Raw genomic sequence first — 27625 nt, forward strand, 5'->3', positions numbered from 1 at the left:
GCCTCTCATCCAGCAGCAGCTTCAGCTTCATCAGGTCAGACAGCCAGTCCATCTCCTCCGTGCCTCTCGTCCAGCTGCAGCTTTGTCAGGTCAGACAGCCAGTCCATCTCCTCCGTGCCTCTCATCCAGCTCCAGCTTCGTCAGGTCAGACAGCCAGTCCATCTCCTCCGTGCCTCTCGTCCAGCTGCAGCTTCGTCAGGTCAGACAGCCAGTCCATCTCCTCCGTGCCTCTCATCCAGCTTCAGCTTCGTCAGGTCAGACAGCCAGTCCATCTCCTCCGTGCCTCTCGTCCAGCTTCAGCTTCGTCAGTTCAGACAGCCAGTCCATCTCCTCCGTGCCTCTCGTCCAGCTTCAGCTTCGTCATTTCAGACAGCCAGTCCATCTCCTCCGTGCCTCTCATCCAGCTTCAGCTTTGTCAGGTCAGACAGCCAGTCCATCTCCTCCGTGCCTCTCGTCCAGCTTCAGCTTCGTCAGTTCAGACAGCCAGTCCATCTCCTCCGTGCCTCTCGTCCAGCTTCAGCTTCGTCAGTTCAGACAGCCAGTCCATCTCCTCCGTGCCTCTCATCCAGCAGCAGCTTCAGCTTCGTCAGGTCAGACAGCCAGTCCATCTCCTCTGTGCCTCTCATCCAGCAGCAGCTTCAGCTTCGTCAGGTCAGACAGCCAGTCCATCTCCTCCGTGCCTCTCATCCAGCAGCAGCTCCAGCTTCGTCAGGTCAGACAGCCAGTCCATCTCCTCCGTGCCTCTCATCCAGCAGCAGCTCCAGCTTCGTCAGGTCAGACAGCCAGTCCATCTCCTCCGTGCCTCTCGTCCAGCTCCAGCTTCGTCAGGTCAGACAGTCAGTCCATCTCCTCCATGCCTCTCATCCAGCAGCAGCTTCAGCTTCGTCAGGTCAGACAGCCAGTCCATCTCCTCCGTGCCTCTCATCCAGCAGCAGCTCCAGCTTCGTCAGGTCAGACAGCCAGTCCATCTCCTCCGTGCCTCTCATCCAGCAGCAGCTCCAGCTTCGTCAGGTCAGACAGTCAGTCCATCTCCTCCGTGCCTCTCATCCAGCAGCAGCTTCAGCTTCGTCAGGTCAGACAGTCAGTCCATCTCCTCCGTGCCTCTCGTCCAGCTGCAGCTTCGTCAGGTCAGACAGCCAGTCCATCTCCTCCGTGCCTCTCATCCAGCTTCAGCTTCGTCAGGTCAGACAGCCAGTCCATCTCCTCCGTGCCTCTCATCCAGCAGCAGCTCCAGCTTCGTCAGGTCAGACAGTCAGTCCATCTCCTCCGTGCCTCTCATCCAGCAGCAGCTTCAGCTTCGTCAGGTCAGACAGTCAGTCCATCTCCTCCGTGCCTCTCGTCCAGCTGCAGCTTCGTCAGGTCAGACAGCCAGTCCATCTCCTCCGTGCCTCTCGTCCAGCTGCAGCTTCGTCAGGTCAGACAGCCAGTCCATCTCCTCCGTGCCTCTCATCCAGCAGCAGCTCCAGCTCTGTGATCAGGTCTTTGAACAGAATCCTGTTCTCCGGGGAACTCTCCCAACACCTCCTCATCAGAGAGTATACCTGCACACACACACACACACACACAGAAGTGCAAAGACCAGAGCCCAGATATAAAAATCTTCAAACTTTTTTTTTTTTGGGGGTCGAGAAGCATAACAAATAAATATCCCGCAAGCTAAGGGTCAAAACGCTGCTATGATAAACACACCTGGGAAGACATGTTTATCCTCGTGGATGCAATTTTCCTTTTTATGCTGATGTACATCGGCGTTGATAACGAGCAACCTGCTCAAAGCCATTAGATATGCAGGTTGTTCTATTCCTACTCATTCCTATTGAGGATTGTTGTTTTAATACATGTGTCAGATCTTAATTTGATCACCCTGCTGTTGCAAGAAAGTTCCTGCAGGAAATGCAAACTTGTCATGTGTTTAAGGTTCTCTTACCGCATCCGGGCAGTGAGGTGGACAGGGCAGCCTCCTGCCGGCCATCAGCACTTCCACCAATTGGGTGATATTCATCTGACCCTGGATTGGACGAAGCATCTCCAAGAATACCTGTGGACAACCATAACATATGATCAAAACCAAAACAGATGAAACACTGGTCCTACGCTCCAGTTCGATCCCTACCAACACCACAGTCGTTTCTCCCAAAGTATCCACTTATGCACTCTTCTCATGCATTTAGAAGCATTGGATTGGTACAAGCATGGGGAAGGAGTTTCTAGTCATTTCCTTTATAAATCCATGAAGGATTGGTACAAGCATGGAGAAGGAGTTTCTAGTCATTTCCTTTATAAATCCATGAAGGATTGGTACAAGCATGGGGAAGGAGTTTCTAGTCATTTCCTTTATAAATCCATGAAGGATTGGTACAAGCATGGGGAAGGAGTTTCTAGTCATTTCCTTTATAAATCCATGAAGGATTGGTACAAGCATGGGGGAGGAGTTTCTAGTCATTTCCTTTATAAATCCATGAAGGATTGGTACAAGCATGGGGAAGGAGTTTCTAGTCATTTCCTTTATAAATCCATGAAGGATTGGTACAAGCATGGGGGAGGAGTTTCTAGTCATTTCCTTTATAAATCCATGAAGGATTGGTACAAGCATGGGGAAGGAGTTTCTAGTCATTTCCTTTATAAATCCATGAAGGATTGGTACAAGCATGGGGAAGGAGTTTCTAGTCATTTCTTTTATTAATCCACGAAGGGAAGTGGAAAAGTGCACCGCTCAGAGTATTGAACTTCAGAATTATTTGACCCCAAAACAGACAGACACTAGTTTAATTAACTAAGACTAGGATACATCTCATCAGATACATGTTAACAGGTCTGACCCCTGGTATCTCATCAGATACATGTTAACAGGTCTGACCCCTGGTATCTCATCAGATACATGTTAACAGGTCTGACCCCTGGTATCTCATCAGATACATGTTAACAGGTCTGACCCCTGGTATCTCATCAGATACATGTTAACAGGTCTGACCCCTGGTATCTCATCAGATACATGTTAACAGGTCTGACCCCTGGTATCTCATCAGATACATGTTAACAGGTCTGACCCCTGGTATCTCATCAGATACATGTTAACAGGTCTGACCCCTGGTATCTCATCAGATACATGTTAACAGGTCTGACCCCTGGTATCTCATCAGATACATGTTAACAGGTCTGACCCCTGGTATCTCATCAGATACATGTTAACAGGTCTGACCCTGGTATCTCATCAGATACATGTTAACAGGTCTGACCCTGGTATCTCATCAGATACATGTTAACAGGTCTGACCCCTGGTATCTCATCAGATACATGTTAACAGGTCTGACCCCTGGTATCTCATCAGATACATGTTAACAGGTCTGACCCCTGGTCTCATCAGATACATGTTAACAGGTCTGACCCCTGGTATCTCATCAGATACATGTTAACAGGTCTGACCCCTGGTATCTCATCAGATACATGTTAACAGGTCTGACCCCTGGTCTCATCAGATACATGTTAACAGGTCTGACCCCTGGTCTCATCAGATACATGTTAACAGGTCTGACCCCTGGTCTCATCAGATACATGTTAACAGGTCTGACCCCTGGTCTCATCAGATACATGTTAACAGGTCTGACCCCTGGTATCTCATCAGATACATGTTAACAGGTCTGACCCCTGGTATTTGTCAAATCAATAAAGTTTTAGGAATTTGTATTAATATATTTTCATAGTGAGGTTAACAAACCGTGGTAGGACTGCTGCTTGTCTCACAGTAGGTCAACAACTCATAGAGGGTCACTCCGAAGGACCACACGTCAGACGCAGGGTAAAACTTACAGTCCACCAGGCACTCGGGAGCGTACCTACAAGGCAACACATGGGTTAGGGCACAACGTAGCAAAATGTTCTGCAACCGAAAATGAGCGTTTCTTATTGGACAAGTTTAGGTAGTTCCTTCCGGTTTGTTTTCTTCCGTTGGGTGTCAACTGCCTAATGAACCAAGGTTAATATGTACATTTCAGTCACTTAGCAGACGCTCTTATGCAGAGCAAGGGCACATGAACAGATTTTTCACCTAGTCAGCTCAGGGATTCCGTTAGGCTACCTGTCGCCCATGTGAGTTAATGTAAATACACTGAGCCCCGTCCTGCTAACATCATAGGAGCGAAAATCAGTATTGAATCTGATCCCCTTGACTTTTTCAACAAAAAAATTGCATTACAGCTTAATTAAAAAATGTATTCAATCAATCTTCACACAATACCCCATAGTGACATCACAATACCCCATAATGACATCACAATACCCCATAGTGACATCACAATACCCCATAGTGACATCACAATACCCCATAGTGACATCACAATACCCCATAGTGACATCACAATACCCCATAATGCCAAAGTGAAAAGTTTTTTACATAAGTATTCAGACCGCTTGCTACGAGACTTAATTATTTTTAAAATATTTGTATTTATTTAACTAGGCAAATGAGTTAAGAACAAATTCTTATTTACAATGATGGCCTACCCGGCCAAACCCGGAAGATGCTGGGCCAATTGTGCACCGCCCCTGCTGAGGGGAGGACGGCTCATAATAATGGCTGGAACGGAGTCAATGGAATGGCATCAAACACATGGAAACCATATGTTTGATGTTGTTGATACCTTTCCACTTGTACCGCTCCAGCCATTACCACGTGCCCGTCCTCCCCAATTAAGGTGTCACCAACCTCCTGTGTTGTCATTCTATGTCTACATTTGCTCACCAGAACACAGGGCTGTCTGTCTCCTCTCTGACAGTGTAGTAACTCTTGTCCTCCTTCATGCTCTTGGTCAGGCCAAAGTCTCCGATCTTCACCGTGCTCTCGTTCTCCACCAGAACGTTCCGAGCTGCCAGATCCCGGTGGATGAACCGCTGGGATCCCAAGTAATCCATTCCCTGAGACACACACACACACACACACACACACACACACACACACACACACACACACACACACACACACACACACACACACACACACGTTTTTATAGTTTGTATAGCTATTTACCTGGCAGTCTTGTGCTTTTACTACGAGTCTTTGAAACATTTACCACAACATTCCATTTGGTACTAGGCAACAGTTACCAAGTAACAGAAAGTGCATTTAAAGGAGTGCAATGGTTTAAATTCTGTCCAACATCACAAACTGCAGTAAACACCTAATAGGGTGGGATTAAAAAGGATGAAATTAAAATGTCATTCATTTTGGGGGTATTAATGAAGCTCCATACTACTACACCTGGCAGATCTGGAGGGCGTAGTGGAGGAGTCTCCTGAGGTCAGTCTGGTGTTTCCTCCAGGGCAGGTAGTCCTTCAGGCTCCCCGCTGGCAGGTACTCCATGATCAGCTTAGTGGTTCTCCCACCTAGACAGAGAAACACAGTGTTAACACAATCCCCGTCACTGGGATGAGGTGTGTGTGTGTGACTGCAGAGCTCTCCTCACCATCCTCGCTACACACTCCTCTGTATTTGACAATGTTGTGGTGGTAGAGTTCTCTCATGGTGTCTATCTCTCTCCACAGCTGACCTCTGCTCTCTGGCTTCAGAGACTTGACCGCCACAAGCTGCCCTCGACCGTCCCCACAGGGGTCATACTGACACAACTCCACCTTGCCAAAGTGGCCCTGTGAATATTACACACACACACACACACACTTTAAAGAATAATGCCACAGACATCGTGAACCATTTTGATGAAAGCCATACAGGTACAGTTTATATCCACACACACACACTGTTACATACCACAATCATCACATTACAGGGGAACAAACTGATTCATAAAACAAACCGCCACCCCATTATATTTAAATTAAAAATGTATATTTATAGCTTATATTCTGGGTTCTGATTGGGTAAGACAATTGAACTAAGCTCATGAGACATTTAGAAGTGATATTCTTCAACAATCATTGGCTGGAATTCATAAATCCAACAATGGATGTATTGTACCAATCACAGATTACCCCTTTAATGTGGACATGCACCCCAAAAGTCTACATGTATTAGGAGTCTCCCTACCTCACCCAGGTCTTTGATTTTCCTGAGGAACCTGGTTTCAAACACGGTGGGGTCCACTTCCTGGATGGGCACCCTACCAGGAGGCAGAGCTGGGTCTGGGGGAGGGGCCACAGAGGCAGGGCTATACTACTTATACTCAGACATTGCCTATAATATAAACACAGGCACGTGCACACACACTTGTCCACATATACACATGCATTTGAGAGAGCGTGACCGAAAAAGATGACAATGACAAGAGTGAAGGTGTCACAGAGACAAACAGGGGGAAGGCCACACAGAGAAACAGAGGGAAGGCCACACAGAGAAACGGAGGGAAGGCCACACAGAGAAACGGAAGGAAGGCCACACAGAGAAACGGAAGGAAGGCCACACAGAGAAACGGAGGGAAGGCCACACAGAGAAACGGAGGGAAGGCCACACAGAGAAACGGAAGGAAGGCCACACAGAGAAACGGAAGGAAGGCCACACAGAGAAACGGAGGGAAGGCCACACAGAGAAACGGAGGGAAGGCCACACAGAGAAACGGAAGGAAGGCCACACAGAGAAACGGAGGGAAGGTCACAGAGAAACCGAGGGAAGGTCACAGAGAAACTGAGGGAAGGTCACAGAGAAACTGAGGGAATGTGACAGAGAAACCGAGGGAACGTGACAGAGAAACTGAGGGAACGTGACAGAGAAACTGAGGGAACGTGACAGAGAAACTGAGGGAATTTGACAGAGAAACTGAGGGAACGTGACAGAGAAACTGATTGAACGTGACAGAGAAACTGAGGGAACGTGACAGAGAAACTGAGGGAAGGTCACAGAGAAACTGAGGGAAGGTCATAGAGAAACTGAGGGAATGTGACAGAGAAACTGAGGGAACGTGACAGAGAAACTGAGGGAAGGTCACAGAGAAACTGAGGGAATGTGACAGAGAGGGAGAAACATGGAAGATGAGTCCTCTTTATCCGCTTACTCTGCTCAGCCACCCCGGTGAGGTCCCTGACTATGGCCCTGAAGAAGGGCCTCCTCTTGGGGTCGTAGGTCATGCATTTGGTGATGAGCTCACCCAGCTGAGGGCAGGCTGGGGTCACCAGGGAACACTGGGCCGAGTAGAACACCTCCTTCTGCTCACAGAGAGAAAGATAGGAGACAGATCAGGAGACAGATCAGGGACCAAGACTTTGGGTATACAACAACAGGTGTATTCAATGAAATAACTCCAGAAAGACCTCCCCTCTGAAAGAGATATCACCTGGGTAAATAAGGGATACATTCATGTTTTGTATGGGCAGTCTATGGGGTGGTTGTGAGGGAGAGATCGTGTTGTTCGCTGTATGTTAGTAATTCTGTTGTGTTGTGAGGGGAAGTGTGTGTACCTCTATGAGTTTCTTGTCTTTGAGAGGAGCCTCTCCATCATAGCAGATCTCCCACAGCGTGGTGCCGAAGCCCCACTTATCCACCGCAACACTCAGGACCTGGCTGTCCCTCACACACTCTGGGGCGATCCACGGGATCCTCTCCACACACTCTGTAATACAACACAGCCTCATCAGCTAGACACACACACAAACTCTCTCTCACAAACTCTCTCTCACAAACTCTCTCACACACCTTGTCTGTTGAGTGCGGAGATGGGGACCCCAGGGTTACTGAGTTTGATGAAGGGCCCAGTCTCTCCCTCCAGGCCATCCCGCTCCACTAGGATGTTTTTAGCAGACACATAACCATGGACCAGCTTCTTATCCTCCTGAGAGGGAAATACAGGGAAGGGTCAGGTCCACAGCCATATAGACGTATACCACAGGAGGTTGGTGGCACCTGAGTTGGGGAGGACGGGTTCGTGGTAATAGCTGGAGTGGAATGGTACCAAATACATCAAACACATGGTTTCCATTTTCTCCGTTCCAGCTATTATTATGAGCTGTCCTCCGCACAACAGCCTCCACTGACATATACAGACAAATATATAGCCACCCTTGCATGATTTCTTTCAAAATAAGTTGATATTTAATGTGTAAAAAATGTACACATGTATTTGTTTGATTGACAACGGCACAGGACCAAGAAGGAAAAAAATGATAACTGAAATTAAGATCTTTCACGTGAAAGTCAAAAATGGCCTGGACTAAAATTATTCAAAATTTGGTTGGAAGCAATGATTTTGTGTTCAATGTATCATGTATTTTACCTGTGGTATGTTGCAGGTGCCTATGTGGTAAAAAGAGCCATTCAACCAGTTTTGTAAAGAAAAAAACTGAACATTGTAAAGAGCAAAGTTGTCAATATATTTGACTGCATCTGTACAAGTTTTAACAAATGACTGTCTACTCCAGGTTGGCACCAAGTTCCCAGATGCTTACATTCTGGTAGGAATACAGACTGTAATGTTATCATGGCACATTTTTATGTCTGTTTTATACTATAGGGCCAACGTGAACCATACTGGACTGGCTCTGATATTTTCCTTGCATATTGTCCTTTCCAGCACAGTTCCATTAACTATGGTGGATGCGTAAGCAGGCCGTCCCAGTACAGCTAGGCTTGGCCCTATAGTGTGAATCAGGGTTGATTGATGGTTTCTCACCAGGTAGCTGAGGACGCTGGCCAGTTGTTTGGCCACCTGGAATTTCCAGGAAGTGCTGAGTTGAAGACGACACCCCTTCATGAACACATCCAGAGGACCCAGCTTCACATGCTCCTCCACAATGATATCTGAACAGGGACCACACACAGGTTGAGGTCCCAAAAAAAAGTCTAGCCCATTTTCAGATGTAAAAGCACTAGCAAATTGCTTTTTTTCTTTTGAATTGTCAGAGATATGAAGTATTTACCGCAACATATGGCATATTGCAAATGCAGACACTATGTCATTACATCATCATTCAGTGAAGCATGAAGTAAACAGCAGTATCTAAGAACGTATCACGTTGTAGCAGATATTCTGTTGCGAGTACATAGTCTAGCATCACAATCATCTACAATAACTTAGATTCATCCTGCGGCTTGTGGCATATCGCTGAGTGTCAGTTTAAGAATGAAGATAAAGGCCTCCCAGGTGGCACAGTGGTCTAGGGCACTGCATCGCAGCGCGAGCTGTGCCACCAGAGACTCTGGGTTTGCGCCCAGGCTCTGTCGCAGCCAGCCGTGACTGGGAGGTCTGTGGGGCGACGCACAATTGGGCTAGCGTTGTCCGGGTTAGTAGGGATATCCTTGCACCAGCGACTCCTGTGGCTGGCCGGGCGCAGTGCACGCCAACCAAGGTAGCCAGGTGCACGGTGTTTCCTCCGACACATTGGTGCGGCTGGCTTCCGGGTTGGAGGCGCGCTGTGTTAAGAAGCACTGCGGCTTGGTTGGGATATGTTTCGGAGGATGCATGGCTTTCGACCTTCGTCTCTCCCGAGCCCGTACGGGAGTTGTAGCGATGAGACAAGATAGTAGCCACTAACAATTGGATACCATGAAAATTGGGGAGAAAAGGGGGTTAAAAAAGAATGAAGACAAGAGGAATGGTGGAAGGAAGGGCGACTTACTGTCCTGGTTGCGAACACAGACGCCATGCAGCAGAGCGATGTGTTGGTGGGACACCTGACGCATCATACTGACCGTCTCAAAGAAAGCCTGACGGAAAGAGGTCCGTCGTAAAAGATCAAAGTCAAAAGGTCAAAGAAACACAAAGTCAGACAGGTAATGGAGGAAGGAAATGTGTGCAGTGGTGGAAAAAGTACTCAATTGTCATACTTGACTAAAAGTAAAACATACCTTAGTAAAAGTAAAGCCCAGTAAAATTAACAAAGCGCATGGCCCGCCCTCTATCTTTTTTCCTGTGGTTGAGGGTCACTTGTCATTTAAATCTCGATGGATTGATTTTACTCCTGCGACTCTTTCATACTCTTGCTTGAATTTTTTTCCAGGTAATGCTACAACCGAGGAAATGTTTGTAAAGACCTGTCAGCAGTGGAGGCTCCTCAGAGGAAAGGGAGGACCATACTCCTCAGTGAATTTCATAAAACGAAATGTTTTTAAACATTTAAAAAAAGGTTGTTTTTTTATAGATAAAATCATTCTAAAAATAATCACCAAATAATAGTGTGTTTTAATTGATTAAAACACACTATTTTGCAATGGTCTACAGTAGCCTCAACAGCACTCTGTAGGGTCGCACCATGGTGTAACCGGAAGCCAGCTTGCTTCTGTCCTCCTCTGGGTACATTGATGTCAATACAGTAATTATGACAACTTCTGGAGGATGTCCCCCAACCTATCAGAGATTTTGCAGCATGAATTGACATGTTGTCAATTCAATCAAAGGATCAAAATAATGAATCTAGTACTGAATGCATAAACTACAGCTAGCTAGCACTGCAGTGCATAACATGTGGTGAGCAGTTGACTCAGAGAGAGAGAAAGACAATATTTGAACCGTTTTTAACTAATTCATTTATTCCCAAATGAAGGAGAAGCAAGAGAGAGAGATTTTTTTCCCAGTTTTACTTAGCTAGCAAATACAGCTAGCTAGTTTAGCCTGCTCAAACAACGGGATACTATGTTAGCTAGCTGGCTATGACTATCCAACACAACACTGGAACTCTTCCAAGTCAAGGTAAGCTTTTGGTTTTAAAAATGTATTGCCACTGGGCCCCCCGGTGTAAGTTCTAAACTGCTTACTGACTGTACACTGTAATGTTAACGCATGATTGTAGCGGGTTTACTAACGCGTTAGTTCTACTAGCTATGTTGACTATGACGTTAGCTAATATGGTGACAACGATGTAGGTTGTGTGTAGTGGTTATGATATGGTTTGGCTTGGAAAGGTTTTTTTCACCTGACCAAATACAGCTGGTGTGTTGTGCATTGAAGTCCATAAGCGAAGGCAAAAGTTGAGAGGAGACCGCGTAGATGCGAGAAGGAATACAACGTGGCTGCTATGAAAGTAAACTGTGTTCAGCGGGTGTATTCATTAAAGCCGATTCTGTTTTTAAAAAAATGTCTTAAATGGAAGCAAACGGGGATAAATATATCTGAATTTATCCAATAGAAACGTTTGTTTGCAACTGTTGGACTAATGATTAAACCCTATATATCAGCTAGATGCAGACAACAGTGTGCAACAATGTATTGAATGTGTCACTGTCTGTCACCTCAAAATGTTTTTCTCGACCTGGATGCACCTATGTTGTAATCGTTCATCCATAGGCTAGGTTGTAGCCAAAGAACATTTGAGTATCATGTAAACCTAAACCTATCGCTGTTACATTGAACTGGGTGAATGGAATATGAAAGACAGTCATCCAATATTTTGTAATAGAAATAAGGTCATGATCATTATTATTATGTATTTTTAATCTCCCTCCCTCATCTTAAAACGGCACGGACCACAAATGCCTGTCAAACACACCCCGGTAATGGCTGAAATGGACTCAACGGAATATACTGTCTTTGTATTGCATTTATGAGAACGCTAAAGCTTAGTCTGGGATTGAACACATTGTCTCCACACTTACATCAGAAGAAAGAGCACTTTATTTTGATAGGTGTTCATTTTACGGGGAATATCTTTTTTATTTTTTACACAGTTGAAATGTTAACAAATTTCGATGTGCTGAAATGAAAGCAACTTTCGTAAGTGAACACTCGGATTATAGTGATATATAAATAGGTGTAATCTAGAGCCAAACCTGTTGATTTTTAATCTTAGACTATCCTGCTATTAAATTATGCAAGAGAACGTGACGACCACAGTAATTAATGAGTCACTCTAGACAGCACAGGTGAGTGCAGGTAGGCCTAGACAGAGTACGTTTTGGAGGTTGTTCCACCCCTTCATGTTAATGTATTCATACATGCATATATATATATATGCCATTTAGCAGACGCTTTTATCCAAAGCGACTTACAGTCATGTGTGCATACATTCTACGTATGGGTGGTCCCGGGAATCGAACCCACTACCCTGGCGTTACAAGCGCCATGCTCTACCAACTGAGCCACAGAAGGACCACGTGTATTTATGCAAATGCATCACATATCATTTTCTTTATTTTAAACACGTAATATTTACAAAATACTGGATACCGTTACAAAGAGTATACATGAGTACATTCTGAGAAAACAAAAGTGAAATTTGGCAATAAATTGACTTCCTGAATTCCCACCAAAATCCCTGAACTCCACTATTTGTCCGTGCCAGTAAAATGTTATGTCCTATAATTCAATCAAAATCTGTTGGATTTAAACATTTAAAAGTTTAGAGTATGTTCATCCATTGGCCAACTGTTTCATTCCTTCAAATTAACAATGTTGCTTAGCGTTGCTAGTAAAGTACTACTTGAGTAAAAGTATCTGGTTTTAAATCAGTGGTTGTAAAAAGTACTCAATTGTCATACTTGAGTAAAAAGTTAAAGTAAATTCTATACATCAAATTCCTTATATTAAGTAAACCAGATGGCACCATTTTCTTTTTTGTTTTTATTTATGGTCAGACAGGGACACACTCAAACACTCAGACATAATTTGCGAACTCAGTATTTGTGTTTAGTGAGTCTGCCAGATCAGAGGCAGTAGGGATGACAACACGTTATATTGATAAGTGCGTGAATTGGAACATACTGCTGTGCTGCCTAAGCATTCGAAATGGAACAAGTACTTTTGTGTATCAGAGAAAATGTACAGGAGTAAAAGGTAGAGATTGTCTTTAAGAATGTAGTAAAAGTCAAATTTGTCAAAAATATAAAGAGTAAAGAACAAATACCCCAAAATACAACTTAAGTAGTACTTAAAAAAAAACATGTATACTTAAGTACTTTACACCACTGTGTGAATGTCAATCAAATATATTTATAAAGCCCCTGATATTTATACAGAATGTGTGAGGGTGTGCACGTGCTTGTTCTCACCATAGATATGTCCCTGTGTTGGGACCGCAGCATTTTCAGGACCACTTTGACCTGGTGGTGGGTTTGGGAACCCCATACATCCTTCTCTTCCTCACACTTTATCTTCAGTTTGCCAGCATAGATGTTAGTTCTGGTGCCAGAGCCCAAGTGCTCCTCCTAGATAGACATATGGGAGACATAGACCTGGTTAATGACAGAAAAGCAAAACTGTTGATGTCAAACAAATGAATGAAAAAGGTAGCATTGCCAGTGTAGGGCATCCTGTGCACACACACATACTGTACATAGCCTAGCATGAAAACACACATGCATACATTTTTTATTTAAAAACATATTTAACTGGCCTATCCCGTCCAAACACTAACCCAGATGGCGCTGGGCCAATTGTGTGCCGCCCTATGAGACTCCCAATCACGGCTGGTTGTGATACAGCCTGGAATCGAACCAGGGTCTGTGGTGACACCTCTAGCACTGAGATGCAGTGCCCTAGACCGCTGCGCCACTCGGGACCCCAATGCACACACACACACACACACACACACACACACACACACACACACACACACACACACACACACACACACACACACACACACACACACACACACACACACACACACACACACACACACACACACCTGCAAAATGTCCTCTTTGAGGATCCTGTGGAAGATGAGTTGACTCTGTATGGGGTGTGTCGGCTCCACCTCTCTCTTTGTCACGAACAGAAGGTTAGAGATTTCTGAAGAAAACGAAAAACCACGCTGAAATAGGAAACTGAAATAGGAAACAAAAGACACGCCAAACACATCCCTCTAAAGTGAGATGAGGTAACAGAGAAAACCACGGTTACTGAGCAACATTTCCTGTTTGATATTAGTATGAACAGAAGAATTCACTTCTAACCGTTGTGTAAATGTAACACTAAATATCGCGTGCACCATTTCTGAAAAGACCGCGCACGCACAAAGATAGAGATTTATAAACTTGGCACTCGGTCATACAGAGCCTTCAGAAAGTATTCATACCCCTTGACTTATTCCACATTTTGTTGGGTTACAGCTTGAATTCAACATGACAATAAATACACTACCATTCAGAGTTCTGGGTCACTTAGAAATGTCCTTGTTTTCGAAAGAAAAGCACATCAAATAACATCAAATTGATCAGAAATACAGTGTAAACATAGTTAATGCTGTAAATGACTACCAAAACGACAGAATTTTTATGGAATATCTACATTATCAGCAACCATCCAATGGCACCTTGTCTTAGCTATTCCAAGTTTATCATTTTAAAAGGCTAATTGATCATTAGAAAACCCTTTTGCAATTATGTTTGCACAGCTGAAAACGGTTGTGCTCATTAAAGAAGCAATAAAACTGTCCTTCTTTAGACTAGTTGAGTATCTGGAGCATCAGCATTTGTGGATTCGATTACAGGCTCAAAATGGCCATAAACAAAGAGCTTTCTTCTGAAACTCGTCAGTCTATACTTGTTCTGAGAAATGAAGGCTATTCCATGCGAATTGCCAAGAAACTGAAGATCTCATACAACACTTAATACTACTCCCTTTACAGAACAGAGCAAACTGGCTCTAACCAGAATAGAAAGAGGAGTGGGAGGCCCCGGTGCACAACTGAGCAAGAGGACAAGTACATTAGAGTGTCTAGTTTGAGAAACAGATGCCTCACAAGTCCTCAACTGGCAGCTTCATTAAATAGTACCCGCAAAACACCAGTCTCAACGTCAACAGTGAAGAGGCGACTCTGGGATGCTGGCCTTCTAGGCAGAGTTGCAAAGAAAAAGCCATATCTCAGACTGGCCAATAAAAAGAAAAGATTAAGATGGGCAAAAGAACACAGACAGTGGACAGAGGAACTCTGCCTAGAAGGCCAGCATCCTGGAGTCGCCTCTTCACTTCATTGTTGACATTGAGACTCTTGAACTTATTTAGGCTTGCCATAACAAAGGGGTTGAATACTTTTCAGTTTAGAATGTTTTGTGAATAAAAATAAAAAAAATAAAAAATCTACAAACAAAATTCCACATTGACATGATGGGGTATTGTGTGTAGATCAGTGACACAAAATGTCATTTTAAATTCATGCTGTAACACGACAACATGGGGGAAAGTAAAGGGCTGTGAATACTTTCTGAAGGCTCTGTACATACGCCTTTTTCACATTATAAATCCGACCGGTCGTAAAACTGAGCGCGTGTGAACCGGGCATTATAACTCCGCCTGAAAAACGCCCCTCATTCACCTTTTATGGTGACAATAACAGCCTTATTTGCTGTATACTTTGAAAGTGTTGGAATTAGGCCTAGTAAATGGTGAACTTGATCAAATGTCTTTGGAAGTGTTGGAATTAGGCCTAGTAAATGGCGAACTTGATCAAATGTCTTTGGAAGTGTTGGAATTAGGCCTAGTAAATGGCGAACTTGATCAAATGTCTTTGGAAGTGTTGGCAGAATGTTTTGTTTTGTAGTGACATTTGTTGTATCTGACCGTTTCTGAAAGAAAAACAACTACAATTTGTTGTGGACCTGTAAACAGATCGTTCTAACATTTGAATTTCATTTGAATTTCCCGGAACCTAAATATGCTGCACTGCCTGCGAATTCTGAAACATTGATCTACTCTGATGAAAACTACAGTAGCCCTACTTAAAGTGGTATCCTACACACTTCCATGTTCAATTCTACTGTGTGTTATAAACCACACTCCCTGCCGGATGAAATGATAATAGCCTATCTACTAGGCCCAATTAAAATGAGAGATGCACATGGTAATTTGTTGTATGGCTACTCAGGGAATAAGAACTCATCATGGGCAGAAAAGGTGAGGAATTTATTCTGCAATGGTTATGATATACACAGAGTGTACAAAACATTAGGTACACCTTCCTAATATTGAGTTGCACCCGTTTTGCCCTCAGAAAAGCCTCAATTTGTCAGGGCATGGACTATAAGGTGTTGAAAGCGTTCCACAGGGATGCTGGCCCATGTTAACTCCAATGGTTTCCACAGTTGTGGCAAGTTGGCTGGTAGACCATTCTTGATACACACTGGGAACTGTTGAGTGTGAAAAACCCAGCAGCGTTGCAGTTCTTGACACTCTCAAACCAGTGTGTCTGGCACCTACTACCATACCCTATTCAAAGGCACTTAAATCTCATCTTGCCCATTCACCCTCTGAATGGCACACATTAACAAACCATGTTTCAATTGTCTCAAGACTTAAAAATCCTTCTTTAACCTGTCTCTTCCTCTACACTGATTGAAGTGGATTTAACAGGTGACATCAATTAGCGATCATAGCTTTCACCTGGATTCACCTGGTCAGCCTGTCATGGAAAGAGCAGGTCTTCTTAATGTTTAGTCCACTCAGTGTAGTGTATGATGTTTGTAAATTAAATATTAACATTACCGTATTCAAACGTAGCCTACAAACGTCAATAGGAAAAGGTGAACCATCTGTTGTAGCGTAAAAACTGCGCTGCGGATTGGATCTTCACTAGTTGTAGGCCTATAGGCTATTTCACCAGTATGAAACCATACCAATCAGAAATGGCGAAGAATGTATTCTGCAATGATCATGGAAATTAAATTAATCATAGGAAATATATGCCTGTTTTCTAATTATTTTAGAATGTAGAGATAACATAGGCCTAAATAGATTTTCGCTCTTCTCACTAATGGCAAATGATTGCATGATTTCATGAGTGTCATTATATTCTCCATTTGCACAAGACTACAAGGCTACTGGGCTACAAGGCTACTCGGCTACTATGGCTACTGGGCTATTATGGCTACAAGGCTACTATGGCTACTGGGCTATTATGGCTACTGGGCTACATGGCTACTGGGCTACATGGCTACTGGGCTACATGGCTACTATGGCTACTGGGCTATTATGGCTACTGGGCTACATGGCTACTGGGCTACAGGGCTACATGGCTACTGGGCTATTATGGCTACTGGGCTACAGGGCTATTATGGCTACTGGGCTACATGGCTACAGGGCTACTGGGCTACATGGCTACTGGGCTACAGGGCTACATGGCTACTATGGCTACAGGGCTATTATGGCTACTGGGCTACAGGGCTATTATGGCTACTGGGCTATTATGGCTACTGGGCTACATGGCTACTGGGCTACATGGCTACTGGGCTACAGGGCTATTATGGCTACTGGGCTACTATGGCTACTGGGTTACAGGGCTATTATGGCTACATGGCTACAGGGCTATTATGGCTACTGGGCTACAGGGCTATTATGGCTACAGGGCTACTGGGCTACTATGGCTACATGGCTACTGGGCTATTATGGCTACTGGGCTATTATGGCTACAGGGCTACATGGCTACAGGGCTATTATGGCTACTGGGCTACAGGGCTATTATGGCTACAGGGCTATTATGGCTACAGGGCTACTGGGCTACTGGGCTACTATGGCTACATGGCTACTGGGCTACTATGGCTACAGGGCTATTATGGCTACTGGGCTATTATGGCTACTGGGCTACATGGCTACATGGCTACTGGGCTACATGGCTACATGGCTACTGGGCTACATGGCTACAGGGCTATTATGGCTACTGGGCTACAGGGCTATTATGGCTACTGGGCTACAGGGCTATTATGGCTACAGGGCTATTATGGCTACTGGGCTACAGGGCTATTATGGCTACATGGCTATTATGGGTACAGGGCTATTATGGCTACTGGGCTATTATGGCTACATGGCTACTGGGCTATTATGGCTACTGGGCTACAAGGCTACTGGGCTACATGGCTACTGGGCTACTATGGCTACAGGGCTACAGGGCTACAAGGCTACTATGCTTCAAGGCTACAGGACTATAGGGCTACAGGGCTACATGGCTACAGGGCTACAGGGCTATTATGGCTACAGGGCTACTGGGCTACAGGACTATAGGGCTACAGGGCTACATGGCTATAGGGCTACAAGGCTACTTTTGCCTTCTTACAATATATCAACTACATGGTCTAAAGTTAGCGGGAGGAAAGGCACATTCTCAAGTCAAGTTCAGTTTTTTAAAATAAAAGCCAACTTTTGCGTGGAAACTGGCGCACGCATGTTTTGGGGCATATTTTGTGTGTACGTGATGTTTATAAATGAGGCCCCCTGGTGTATTGTATGGTATAATGTACCAATGCCTGTATGGTAAGGAATGAATTGCTGTGATGATAGTTTTGGGGCAGGGTATCATACCAAACCTTTGGACAGGACTATGGTAAGGCATTAGGTGCCATGGACAGGGTATCATACCATACCTCTGGGCTGGGGAGGGTAGGACTATGGTAAGGCATTAGGTGCCATGGACAGGGTATCATACCATACCTCTGGGCTGGGGAGGGTAGGACTATGGTAAGGCATTAGGTACCATGGACAGGGTATCATACCATATCTCTGGGCTGGGGAGGGTAGGACTATGGTAAGGAATTAGGTACCATGGACAGGGTATCATACCATACCTCTGGGCTGGGGAGGGTAGGACTATGGTAAGGCATTAGGTGCCATGGACAGGGTATCATACCATACCTCTGGGCTGGGGAGGGTAGGACTATGGTAAGGCATTAGGTGCCATGGACAGGGTATCATACCATACCTCTGGGCTGGGGAGGGTAGGACTATGGTAAGGCATTAGGTACCATGGACAGGGTATCATACCATACCTCTGGGCTGGGGAGGGCAGGCCTTGCGGAGCTGGAAGAAGCCTCTGTCTGTACTGAGAGTCTGGCCAATCAGCTGTTCCGTCAGCTCCCTGAGGGAGGGCTGCCTCAGGTCCGTACCATTCAGGCTGTAGCCCTCCGGGCCCACCTCAATCTTAAAGCTACGGTACGGACGACTATTGGTCAGGTCCACCTACAGCAGCCAAGAGGAGAAAGAGGTTAGAGAGCAATACATCAGTCCAATTATTAACACAGGAATTCATACAGCAACAAATTATCACAATTCAGTTCAGGCAAATTATGGTCACTAACAATATAGACCTGTTTTCAAAATAAATAAACATACGATTGTCTTAAAATGAGAGTCGTTGTATACATGACTGTGGGTGAGGCAGGTGGTGTTAGTGGTGCTGTACCTCGTTGCCTGTGACAGTCAGGAGGATGTGGTCATAGTTGATGCAGCTCCAGCGCAAGACGTACATGCCCTCCTCATCGCCCTCCTGACGCAGCTTGTGGGAGGTGTAGTCCATGCTGGAAGGGGAGGGGCCAAAAGGGTTGGATCAATTCAGTTCTACACTAGTATAGAAGTATTATTATATCAATATCTGTATAAATCAAACAAATTTGACTATAGAACTACTACATGTTCTCTATCCAATGACAACTGAATGGGGATATTTAAACTCACCTGATTGGCCCATGACAGCCTTCCTGCAGGTTCCGCACCACAGAGGGAGGGGCCACGTCTGTACACAGGAAGTGATGTGCGTCCACCGTCAGACGGAAGTATCCATCAATAAGGGCGGCAAAAGACAACGCCTCTGCATGGCAACCCAGGCCCAGTTCCTGTGGTAGAAATAAAGTGACAACAAAACGAAGAAGGTGAATGTCCAACGTAACAATGGGCACAAAGAGAACACACCAACGTAATGTAAAGCAATGGAACTTAGCCTCATTCAAGATCGCTCATTCAGATACTATTAAACATTTAGCTAAATAAGTTTTCCCTGAAACTTCAAAACAATGAAACTCTACCATATTTTTGTTGTCCTGCTTGTGGACAGTGACTGCGGAGCCCTTGATGTTGATGTGTGTGATCTCATGGAAATCGGAGAAGGTTTTCCAGTCGTTCGAAACGCCTTGAGGTGGTTTGTTCGTCAGGTTTATGTTGGTTTTGTGCTTCAGGGATTTTTTCTTCTCTTTGGCAGTCCATGCATTCTGAGAAATAGATGAACATGACATTTTTTTATCTCTTGATAAACAAAATACCAGACGATGATCGTGGACTACAGGAAAAAGAGGACTGACTACGAAGCCATTCCCATTGACGGGGCTGCAGTGGAGCAGGTTGAGACCTTCAAGTTCCCTGGTCATCACCAACAAATGTGAATGGTCCAAGTACACCAAGACAGTCATGAAGAGGGCACGACAAAACCTATTCCCCTCAGGAAACTGACAAGATTTGGCATGGGTCCTCAGATCCTCAAAAGGTTCTACAGCTGCACCATTGAGAGAATCCTGACTGGTTGCATCACTGCCTGGTATGGCAACTGCTCGGCCTTCGACCGCAAGGACCTACAGAGGGTAGTGCGAATGGCCCAGTACATCACTGGGGCCAAGCTTAATGCCATCCAGGACCTCTATACCAGGTGGTGTCAGAGGAAGGCCCTAATAATTGTCAAAGACTTCAGCCACCCTAGACAGACTGTTCTCTCTGCTACCGCACGGCAAGCGGTACCGGAGCGTCAAGTCAAGAGGCTTCTAAAACAGCTTCTACCCCCAAGCCATAAGACTATTGAACATTTAGTGAAATGGCTACTCACTCTTTACACCACTGCTACTCTCTGTTGTAATCTATGCATAGTCAATTTAATAACTCTACCTACATGTACATACTACCTCAAATAACCGGTGCCCCCACACATTGACTCTGTATCGGTAGCCCCCTGTATATAGTCTCCACATTGACTCTGTACCGGTACCCCCTGTATATAGTCTCCACATTGACTCTGTACCGGTACCCCCTGTATATAGTCTCCACATTGTACAGGTAGCCCCCTGTATATAGTCTCCACATTGACTCTGTACAGGTAGCCCCCTGTATATAGTCTCGCTATTGTTATTCCACTGCTGCTCTTTCATTACTTGTTACTTTTATTCTTATCTGTAATTTTTTAAAACTGCATTGTTGGTTAGGGGCTAGTAAGTAAGCATTTCACTGTTGTATTCAGCATGTGACTAATAAGTAATAAATACAATACAGAGGTGTGCCATAATTTACACATTATAAGTGCCAAAATAATATACTCACTGTCACATTCTGTAGCTTCCTCCGCCACTTGATCCCTGTATTTCCAGACACAAGGACTTGGTACTGGGTGGGCTGACCCTGGTTACAGGAAGTGGGTGTTCCTTGGATCTCCCCTTCGCTGTCCGTCACACGGAGCACTTTGGGCTCATACTCCTTGTATTAATGAGACAGGACACCATTTTGTTAGCTTCAGGAACTTCTTTACACAGACCTTAGACTATCGGAGTACCGCCTGGTTCTGTCTTTGGCCCAGCGCAATTTTTTTTTCTGAGAGTGAGTCTGTAAACACGGTTGCACAGAGCATTATGGGTACTGTAGTACATCTTGCTACACACCTCACAGCCGAACCCACAGGTCAGAGTTTCCAATGTAGCTAGGTATTTGACCTTGATGTCGTGCGTGCTGACGTTGTCACTCTGCACTGTGTTGTTGTTGAACTCGCTGAGGAAGTCCTGGAACACCCGGGAGATACGGAGTCGGGTCAGGAAGTTGCGCTGCTTGATGATTTGGTTCACTCTATCTGGGATATATTTCTTATAGCTGGGTGGGATGGAAGGAGTTGTGTGTGAGTCGGGTGTGTGTGTGTGTGTGTGCATGAGCATAAATGGTTGCGTATTAAGAAAGATGGTAAACGGTTTAATTTTGAGCCTCTGGGATTGTGACTGGTTACCTGATTTGCCCTGCTACACCAGGGATGACGATGTTGTTGTCCAGGGCATGGTGTGAGATAGACAACACTGCCATCCCCAGGCACTCATTCTCAATATAGTGGACCTCCTCTTCATTCTGAGGGTTACCCAGTGTGGCCCACCCCTTCAGGAAGTCATGCTGACCCTGGGAAAATCAAAACACACAAACTAACGATTCAAGATATATGATTGTGTATGCTAGAGCTCTCCATTTGAGTATATACCTGTTTTAAACTGTGTGAAAATATGTTCGGAGTGTGAGAGGATACCTGGGCAAACAGATACTTCAGTGAGGCAGTGTCAAGGAGGGGGTTACCCTCTGGTTCATTGCTGTTCTTACTCTTGAGGGTGTGTCTGCAAACACGTGGCACACTCTCATTCGCACCATGCCAGTTGGTGAAGTAGAACCTGAATAAAGAGATCAGGGTTATCTTTTTTTAAAAAAAGGTATTTCACTGTCAGTATGAACGTTTTGTAAGAAAGAAATGGTTTTAACTCAACAAGTTTGTTGAATTTACAGACCAAGTAGCTGCTGTATCCTAAAATGGTCCCTCTTCAATAGTTGTGACAAACTGAGGAGTAGCTTATCCTAATGCTTACCTCATGCGATAGTGGAGCTTTAAGCGGCTGCTTTCCTTGAAGGTGTGATTCGGAGGGAACCAGATGTTCCTGACATCATCATACAGGGCAAACAAATTGCAGCAAAGAGGGGAAATGCCTAAAAAAAAAAAATTAAAAAAGAGACATGATTTCCCTCAACAAGAACCACACATGATGTCATATTCATGATCCATGACAAACATTCAAATAAGTCAGGAGGGAGAAGGAAGACTTTTGGAATTTCTCGAGAACACGGTCCGAGTGAAAATATCCTGCTGAATGTTCCACTCTGAAAAGAAGGATACAAAACAGAGTAGAAAAAACTGAGATGGGGCACCAAGTAATAGTGTGTGTGTGTGTGTGTGTGTGTGTGTGTGTGTGTGTGTGTGTGTGTGTGTGTGTGTGTGTGTGCGCGTATGTGCGAGAGAGAGAGAGAGAGAGAACAGAGTTGGGGAAACATACACAGTTTAACCAACAATAGGAACATCTTCTTAATATTGAGTTGCATCCCCCCCTTTTGCCCTCAGAACAACCTCAATTCGTTGGGGCATGGACTCTGCAAGGTGTCGAAAGCGTTCCACAGTGATGCTGGCCCATGTTGACTACTTCCTACAGTTGTGTCAAGTTGGAAAGAGCAGGTGTTCCTAATGTTCTGTAAACTCAGTGTATGTGTCAACACTAACGTGACTCAGACTCACCGCACTTCTTGGCTGCCTTTGTGCACAGCTCCTCAGCAGTGTAACAACCCCGGAGAAACTCCAGCTGGGGAGAGTCTTCCAGGTAGAGATGGACCTCGAGGCCCTGCACCATTACAGGAACTGAGGTGAACTCGCCCTTCCTCTTCATCCTCATCTTCACCAACAGTTGCCTGCCCACTTCCATTGTCCTGCTTCACTGAATGAGATAAGGTGAATGTTGAGAGGGTGAAGAAGTTGGTTACTATGTGGCTTTAATAGATCACATGACCAAAAGTATGTGGACACCTGCTTGTTGAACATCTCATTCCAAAATCATGGGCATTAATATGGAGTTGATACACCCTTTGTTAAAATGGAGTTGGTCCCCCTCTCCCGGGAAGGCTTTCCACTTGATGTCGGAACATTGTTGTGGGGACTTGCTTCCATTCAGCCACAACAGCATTACTGAGATCGGGAACTGGTGTTGGGTGATTAGGCCTGCCTCGCAGTCAGCGTTCCAATTCATCCCAAAGGTTTTCGATGAGGTTGAGTTCAGGGCTCTGTGCAGTCCAGTCAAGTTCTTCCACACCGATCTCAACAAACCATTTCTGTATGGACCTCGCTTTGTGCACGGGGCACTGTCAAGCCAAATCCAAACTGGCCTCCCTTGAGAGGCATTTTGCTGCACCAGGACAACCCAGAGTTGAGCTCAGTGCAATGCTGATTGGCTAATTTTTTTTTTTTTTAATGATCAAGGGAGGAGGCCAAATACTTGCTGGCATCAGTCAATCAAATGCTACGGTGGTAACATGTCATACTCTTTTGTTCCAGACAGCATCAGATACATGGGCTACACATACAGAGACAGAGGGGCGCTGTTTCCCTCACTCGGATGATTTCTCCAGTGAGATTCAGCCACTTGCGAATTGACATAAAATTATGAAAACAGAGAGAAATTGGAATCCATGAATACATGCCACTGCGGTAGAAACGCTTTTATGCGCAAATATTGATATAATAACCATCATCTAGGCGAAAATATGTTGTGGTCCTCCCACCACCACTCGGGAAAGCGTACAATTTATTCGGCTAAAGATTAAATCAATGATGAACTTCACAGGGTGTTGAAAGTGCAAGGTGATGAGTTTGATTCTCCTTTCCAATAAATATCGAGAGTCTTATTCTGGTGAAATGATGATTGGCTGCCATTTGACAAATTAAAATAATCTCGCTTATCTCGTTCTTTTGTCCATAGTAATCGCAATGTGTAGCTATACCCCCGAGCTGTTGGCAACAGCTCACTTGCCAACACCAGAGGGGGCACAGTCCCTATATAACGCTAAACATTTAGTGACAAAACCATCAGTAGAGTTGAAAATGCGAAGGAAACCCACGTAACAATGTTTTATTCGGTACATGGGAATTTAACCGCAAAATGTATTTGATGGAAACACATCTCTAGTAAACACATCTCCAGTAAACACATCTCTAGTAAACACATCTCCAGTAAACACATCTCTAGTAAACACATCTATAGTAAACACATCTCTAGTAAACACATCTCCAGTAAACACATCTCTAGTAAACACATCTCTAGTAAACACATCTATAGTAAACACATCTCTAGTAAACACATCTCTAGTAAACACATCTCTAGTAAACACATCTCTAGTAAACACATCTCCAGTAAACACATCTCTAGTAAACACATCTCCAGTAAACACATCTCTAGTAAACACATCTCTAGTAAACACATCTCTAGTAAACACATCTCTAGTAAACACATCTCTAGTAAACACATCTCTAGTAAACACATCTCTAGTAAACACATCTCTAGTAAACACATCTCTAGTAAACACATCTCTAGTAAACACATCTCCAGTAAACACATCTCTAGTAAACACATCTCTAGTAAACACATCTATAGTAAACACATCTATAGTAAACACATCTATAGTAAACACATCTCTAGTAAACACATCTCTAGTAAACACATCTCTAGTAAACACATCTCTAGTAAACACATCTCTAGTAAACACATCTCCAGTAAACACATCTCTAGTAAACACATCTCCAGTAAACACATCTCTAGTAAACACATCTCTAGTAAACACATCTCCAGTAAACACATCTCTAGTAAACACATCTCTAGTAAACACATCTATAGTAAACACATCTCTAGTAAACACATCTATAGTAAACACATCTCTAGTAAACACATCTCTAGTAAACACATCTATAGTAAACACATCTCTAGTAAACACATCTCCAGTAAACACATCTCTAGTAAACACATCTCTAGTAAACACATCTATAGTAAACACATCTCTAGTAAACACATCTCTAGTAAACACATCTCTAGTAAACACATCTCTAGTAAACACATCTCTAGTAAACACATCTCCAGTAAACACATCTCTAGTAAACACATCTCTAGTAAACACATCTATAGTAAACACATCTATAGTAAACACATCTATAGTAAACACATCTCTAGTAAACACATCTCTAGTAAACACATCTCTAGTAAACACATCTATAGTAAACACATCTCTAGTAAACACATCTCTAGTAAACACATCTCTAGTAAACACATCTCCAGTAAACACATCTCTAGTAAACACATCTATAGTAAACACATCTCCAGTAAACACATCTCTAGTAAACACATCTCTAGTAAACACATCTCCAGTAAACACATCTCTAGTAAACACATCTATAGTAAACACATCTCTAGTAAACACATCTCTAGTAAACACATCTCTAGTGGGAAAATGCGCATATTTTATTTATGTGGATTGTAGATTATTTTCATGAAAATCTGTCACCAATTGAATGGAAACCTAGATACTCAACACTTCTGCGCATTACTTGTGTTTGGGTAGGCTATTAAATACAACAGAATATGCCTTAAAAACTAAACATTGTGATAATAGCTAGGTTTCTATCCAATTGGCGAGATTTTCATGTGAATATTCTAAAATCCGCATAAAAACAATGTGCGCATTGCCCCGCCAGAGACGTTTCCACCAAATTGAGATGTTGCAGATAAAAGGCTGCACGTGATGACGTAGTAAGTACCTTTTGTGGTTAAATTACCATGTACCGAATAAAAAATACAAGTTAAATAGGTTTCCATTGAAACACCTCTACTTACGGTTCTCACAAAAAAAGTTATATAGGGGACCACTGTTATTAGCACGTGCGCTCTAGCCAACATCGCTATCTGTGTGTTGTTGGCTAGAGCGCACGTATAGCCTACATGATAAGATTATTATCATGGACAAAAGAGCAATATTATGTTTATTTGTCAAACGGCAGCAAAGCATCGATTATCACGTCACAACAATAAGACCCTCGATATTTATTGGAAAAGAGCATCAAGCTCATCACCTTGAACCTTCGCCACCCTGTAACGTTCATCTACCTACCTAATAAAATGTATGCTTTCCTGACCAGTCAAAGTGGGAGAACCACACAACACGTCAACGCATGACTCCAAGTTCACTTCGATATGTTGGTTATTATATCATTATTTGCGCATAAAAATAACGTTTCCAACTACACGTCTGGCATAATTCATTTTACCGACACAAAAAGATGCCACCTTGTCTAGAGTGTTTTGTGTTGAACGACATTCGGAAGGTTTACCGGAAAATCTTCTGTTTCCATAAAGCTTGTCATTACTTATTTTTTTTATCCGACATGTACTTTACTCACATAAAAGGTTTGATGGAAACCTGGTCAAAGAAACCGAAATACACTGGGTAGAGCGTGCCCAGAACTCGTGGCTGAGCGCTACTGCTCCGCCAAATAATGAATGCACGACCAAATAATGAATGCACGACTGCTCGTTCCACTCCGCTCACATGCTTTTGTGTAGTATTGCAAAAAAATAACTGCTTGCCTCCAGTCATGTAAGATAACTTAGAATTGCATGAAATTCATTTATAAAAGGCTTTTTTTTCTGGGACCCACAAATAAAATTATAGATGAATTCAATACTTTTGTTATAAAATATATCTTGTCAGTGGTGGTCTTCGAACCCACAACCTTCTGGCCTGCAGCACTGTCAAAATGACTACATTGCCATGTAATGCTTATAAGAACAGTTACTAAAACGGCTCGTGTCCGCCTAAAAGTGAGGCTAAACGGTAGGCATGTTCTCTGCTATCTACTTTAGTTTTTAATTATTATTTTGGGTATAGGGGAGGATCACTTAGTTCAGGGAGGGTCACGTAAAACATATATATTGTTGAAGGGAGGGCCATCCATTTTCATTTCAGAGAAGTTCGATTTGTTACAGGTATCTGTCATTATACATAACATACAGTCCTTTACAGTATACAGTTGACCTGTACATGATGAAACAACTCATAATGAAACTCACCTATGTATTGCCGTCCACGAATCTCTGGAAAAACAACCCTGTCTTTCACGAGTGCCTCAATATCAATGTACAATTATTATTATGTATTATAATGACTTTCTCAGCATTTACCATTGATAAAGGTGTTCAGTCCTGCGCAATGAAGTTTGCAAATCTCGGTCTTGGGTCTTCCAGGCAAGCGTTGTGTCAATTCCCGAAAACGCTTTCGAAAATCCACGCCCAACTACGTCTATTGGTTAACCGATCTAGCGGAAACAGAATGAACCCGTGTACTACTACTACCAGGCTTTTTCAATTTAGTTACGATGAAATACTTCAATTCAGGAGCAATTTTAA

At 43.8% G+C, this 27625-nt stretch overlaps 1 protein-coding gene across 4 annotated transcripts; it reads right to left on the minus strand.

Moving 5' to 3' along the window:
* Nucleotides 1–1182: 1182 nt before the first annotated feature.
* On the minus strand, nt 1183–27544 carry LOC118394415 (tyrosine-protein kinase JAK1-like). Of its 4 annotated transcripts, none has more exons than XM_052463395.1 (25): nt 27401–27544; nt 22921–23116; nt 22223–22340; nt 21892–22030; nt 21604–21767; nt 21269–21473; nt 20934–21086; nt 19658–19840; nt 19311–19468; nt 19039–19153; nt 18626–18815; nt 13558–13661; nt 12920–13075; nt 9556–9643; nt 8610–8737; nt 7637–7772; nt 7402–7553; nt 6999–7149; nt 6038–6132; nt 5460–5640; nt 5255–5379; nt 4739–4911; nt 3716–3833; nt 1928–2038; nt 1183–1541 (listed from the first exon to the last, which is right to left on the minus strand). In XM_052463395.1, the coding sequence occupies exons 2-25, from the start codon at nt 23102–23104 to the stop codon at nt 1416–1418; spliced, it is 3453 nt and encodes a 1150-aa protein (XP_052319355.1). In that variant the 5' UTR covers nt 23105–23116; nt 27401–27544; the 3' UTR covers nt 1183–1415. The 4 variants fall into 4 exon arrangements, 3 of the variants coding, with proteins under 3 accessions (XP_052319355.1, XP_052319354.1, XP_052319356.1); XM_052463394.1 differs by having other exon boundaries at nt 27290–27454; XM_052463396.1 differs by lacking the exon at nt 27401–27544 and adding an exon at nt 26620–26706.
* Between the last annotated feature and the right edge of the window lie 81 nt (nt 27545–27625).

Source organism: Oncorhynchus keta, chromosome 15, assembly GCF_023373465.1.
Source record: "Oncorhynchus keta strain PuntledgeMale-10-30-2019 chromosome 15, Oket_V2, whole genome shotgun sequence".
NCBI lineage: Eukaryota > Metazoa > Chordata > Actinopteri > Salmoniformes > Salmonidae > Oncorhynchus > Oncorhynchus keta.

What these genes read in the sequence shown, in the direction of transcription:
- LOC118394415 (XM_052463395.1), bottom strand. Translation starts at nt 23,104, where the DNA reads ATGGAAGTGGGCAGGCAACTGTTGGTGAAGATGAGGATGAAGAGGAAG. An exon ending in AGCAGGACAACAAAAATATG is followed by an intron (nt 19,469 to 19,657) that starts GTAGAGTTTCAT and finishes TTTCTACCACAG; the next exon opens with GAACTGGGCCTGGGTTGCCA. An exon ending in AAATCAAAGACCTGGGTGAG is followed by an intron (nt 5,641 to 6,037) that starts GTAGGGAGACTC and finishes TAATATTCACAG; the next exon opens with GGCCACTTTGGCAAGGTGGA.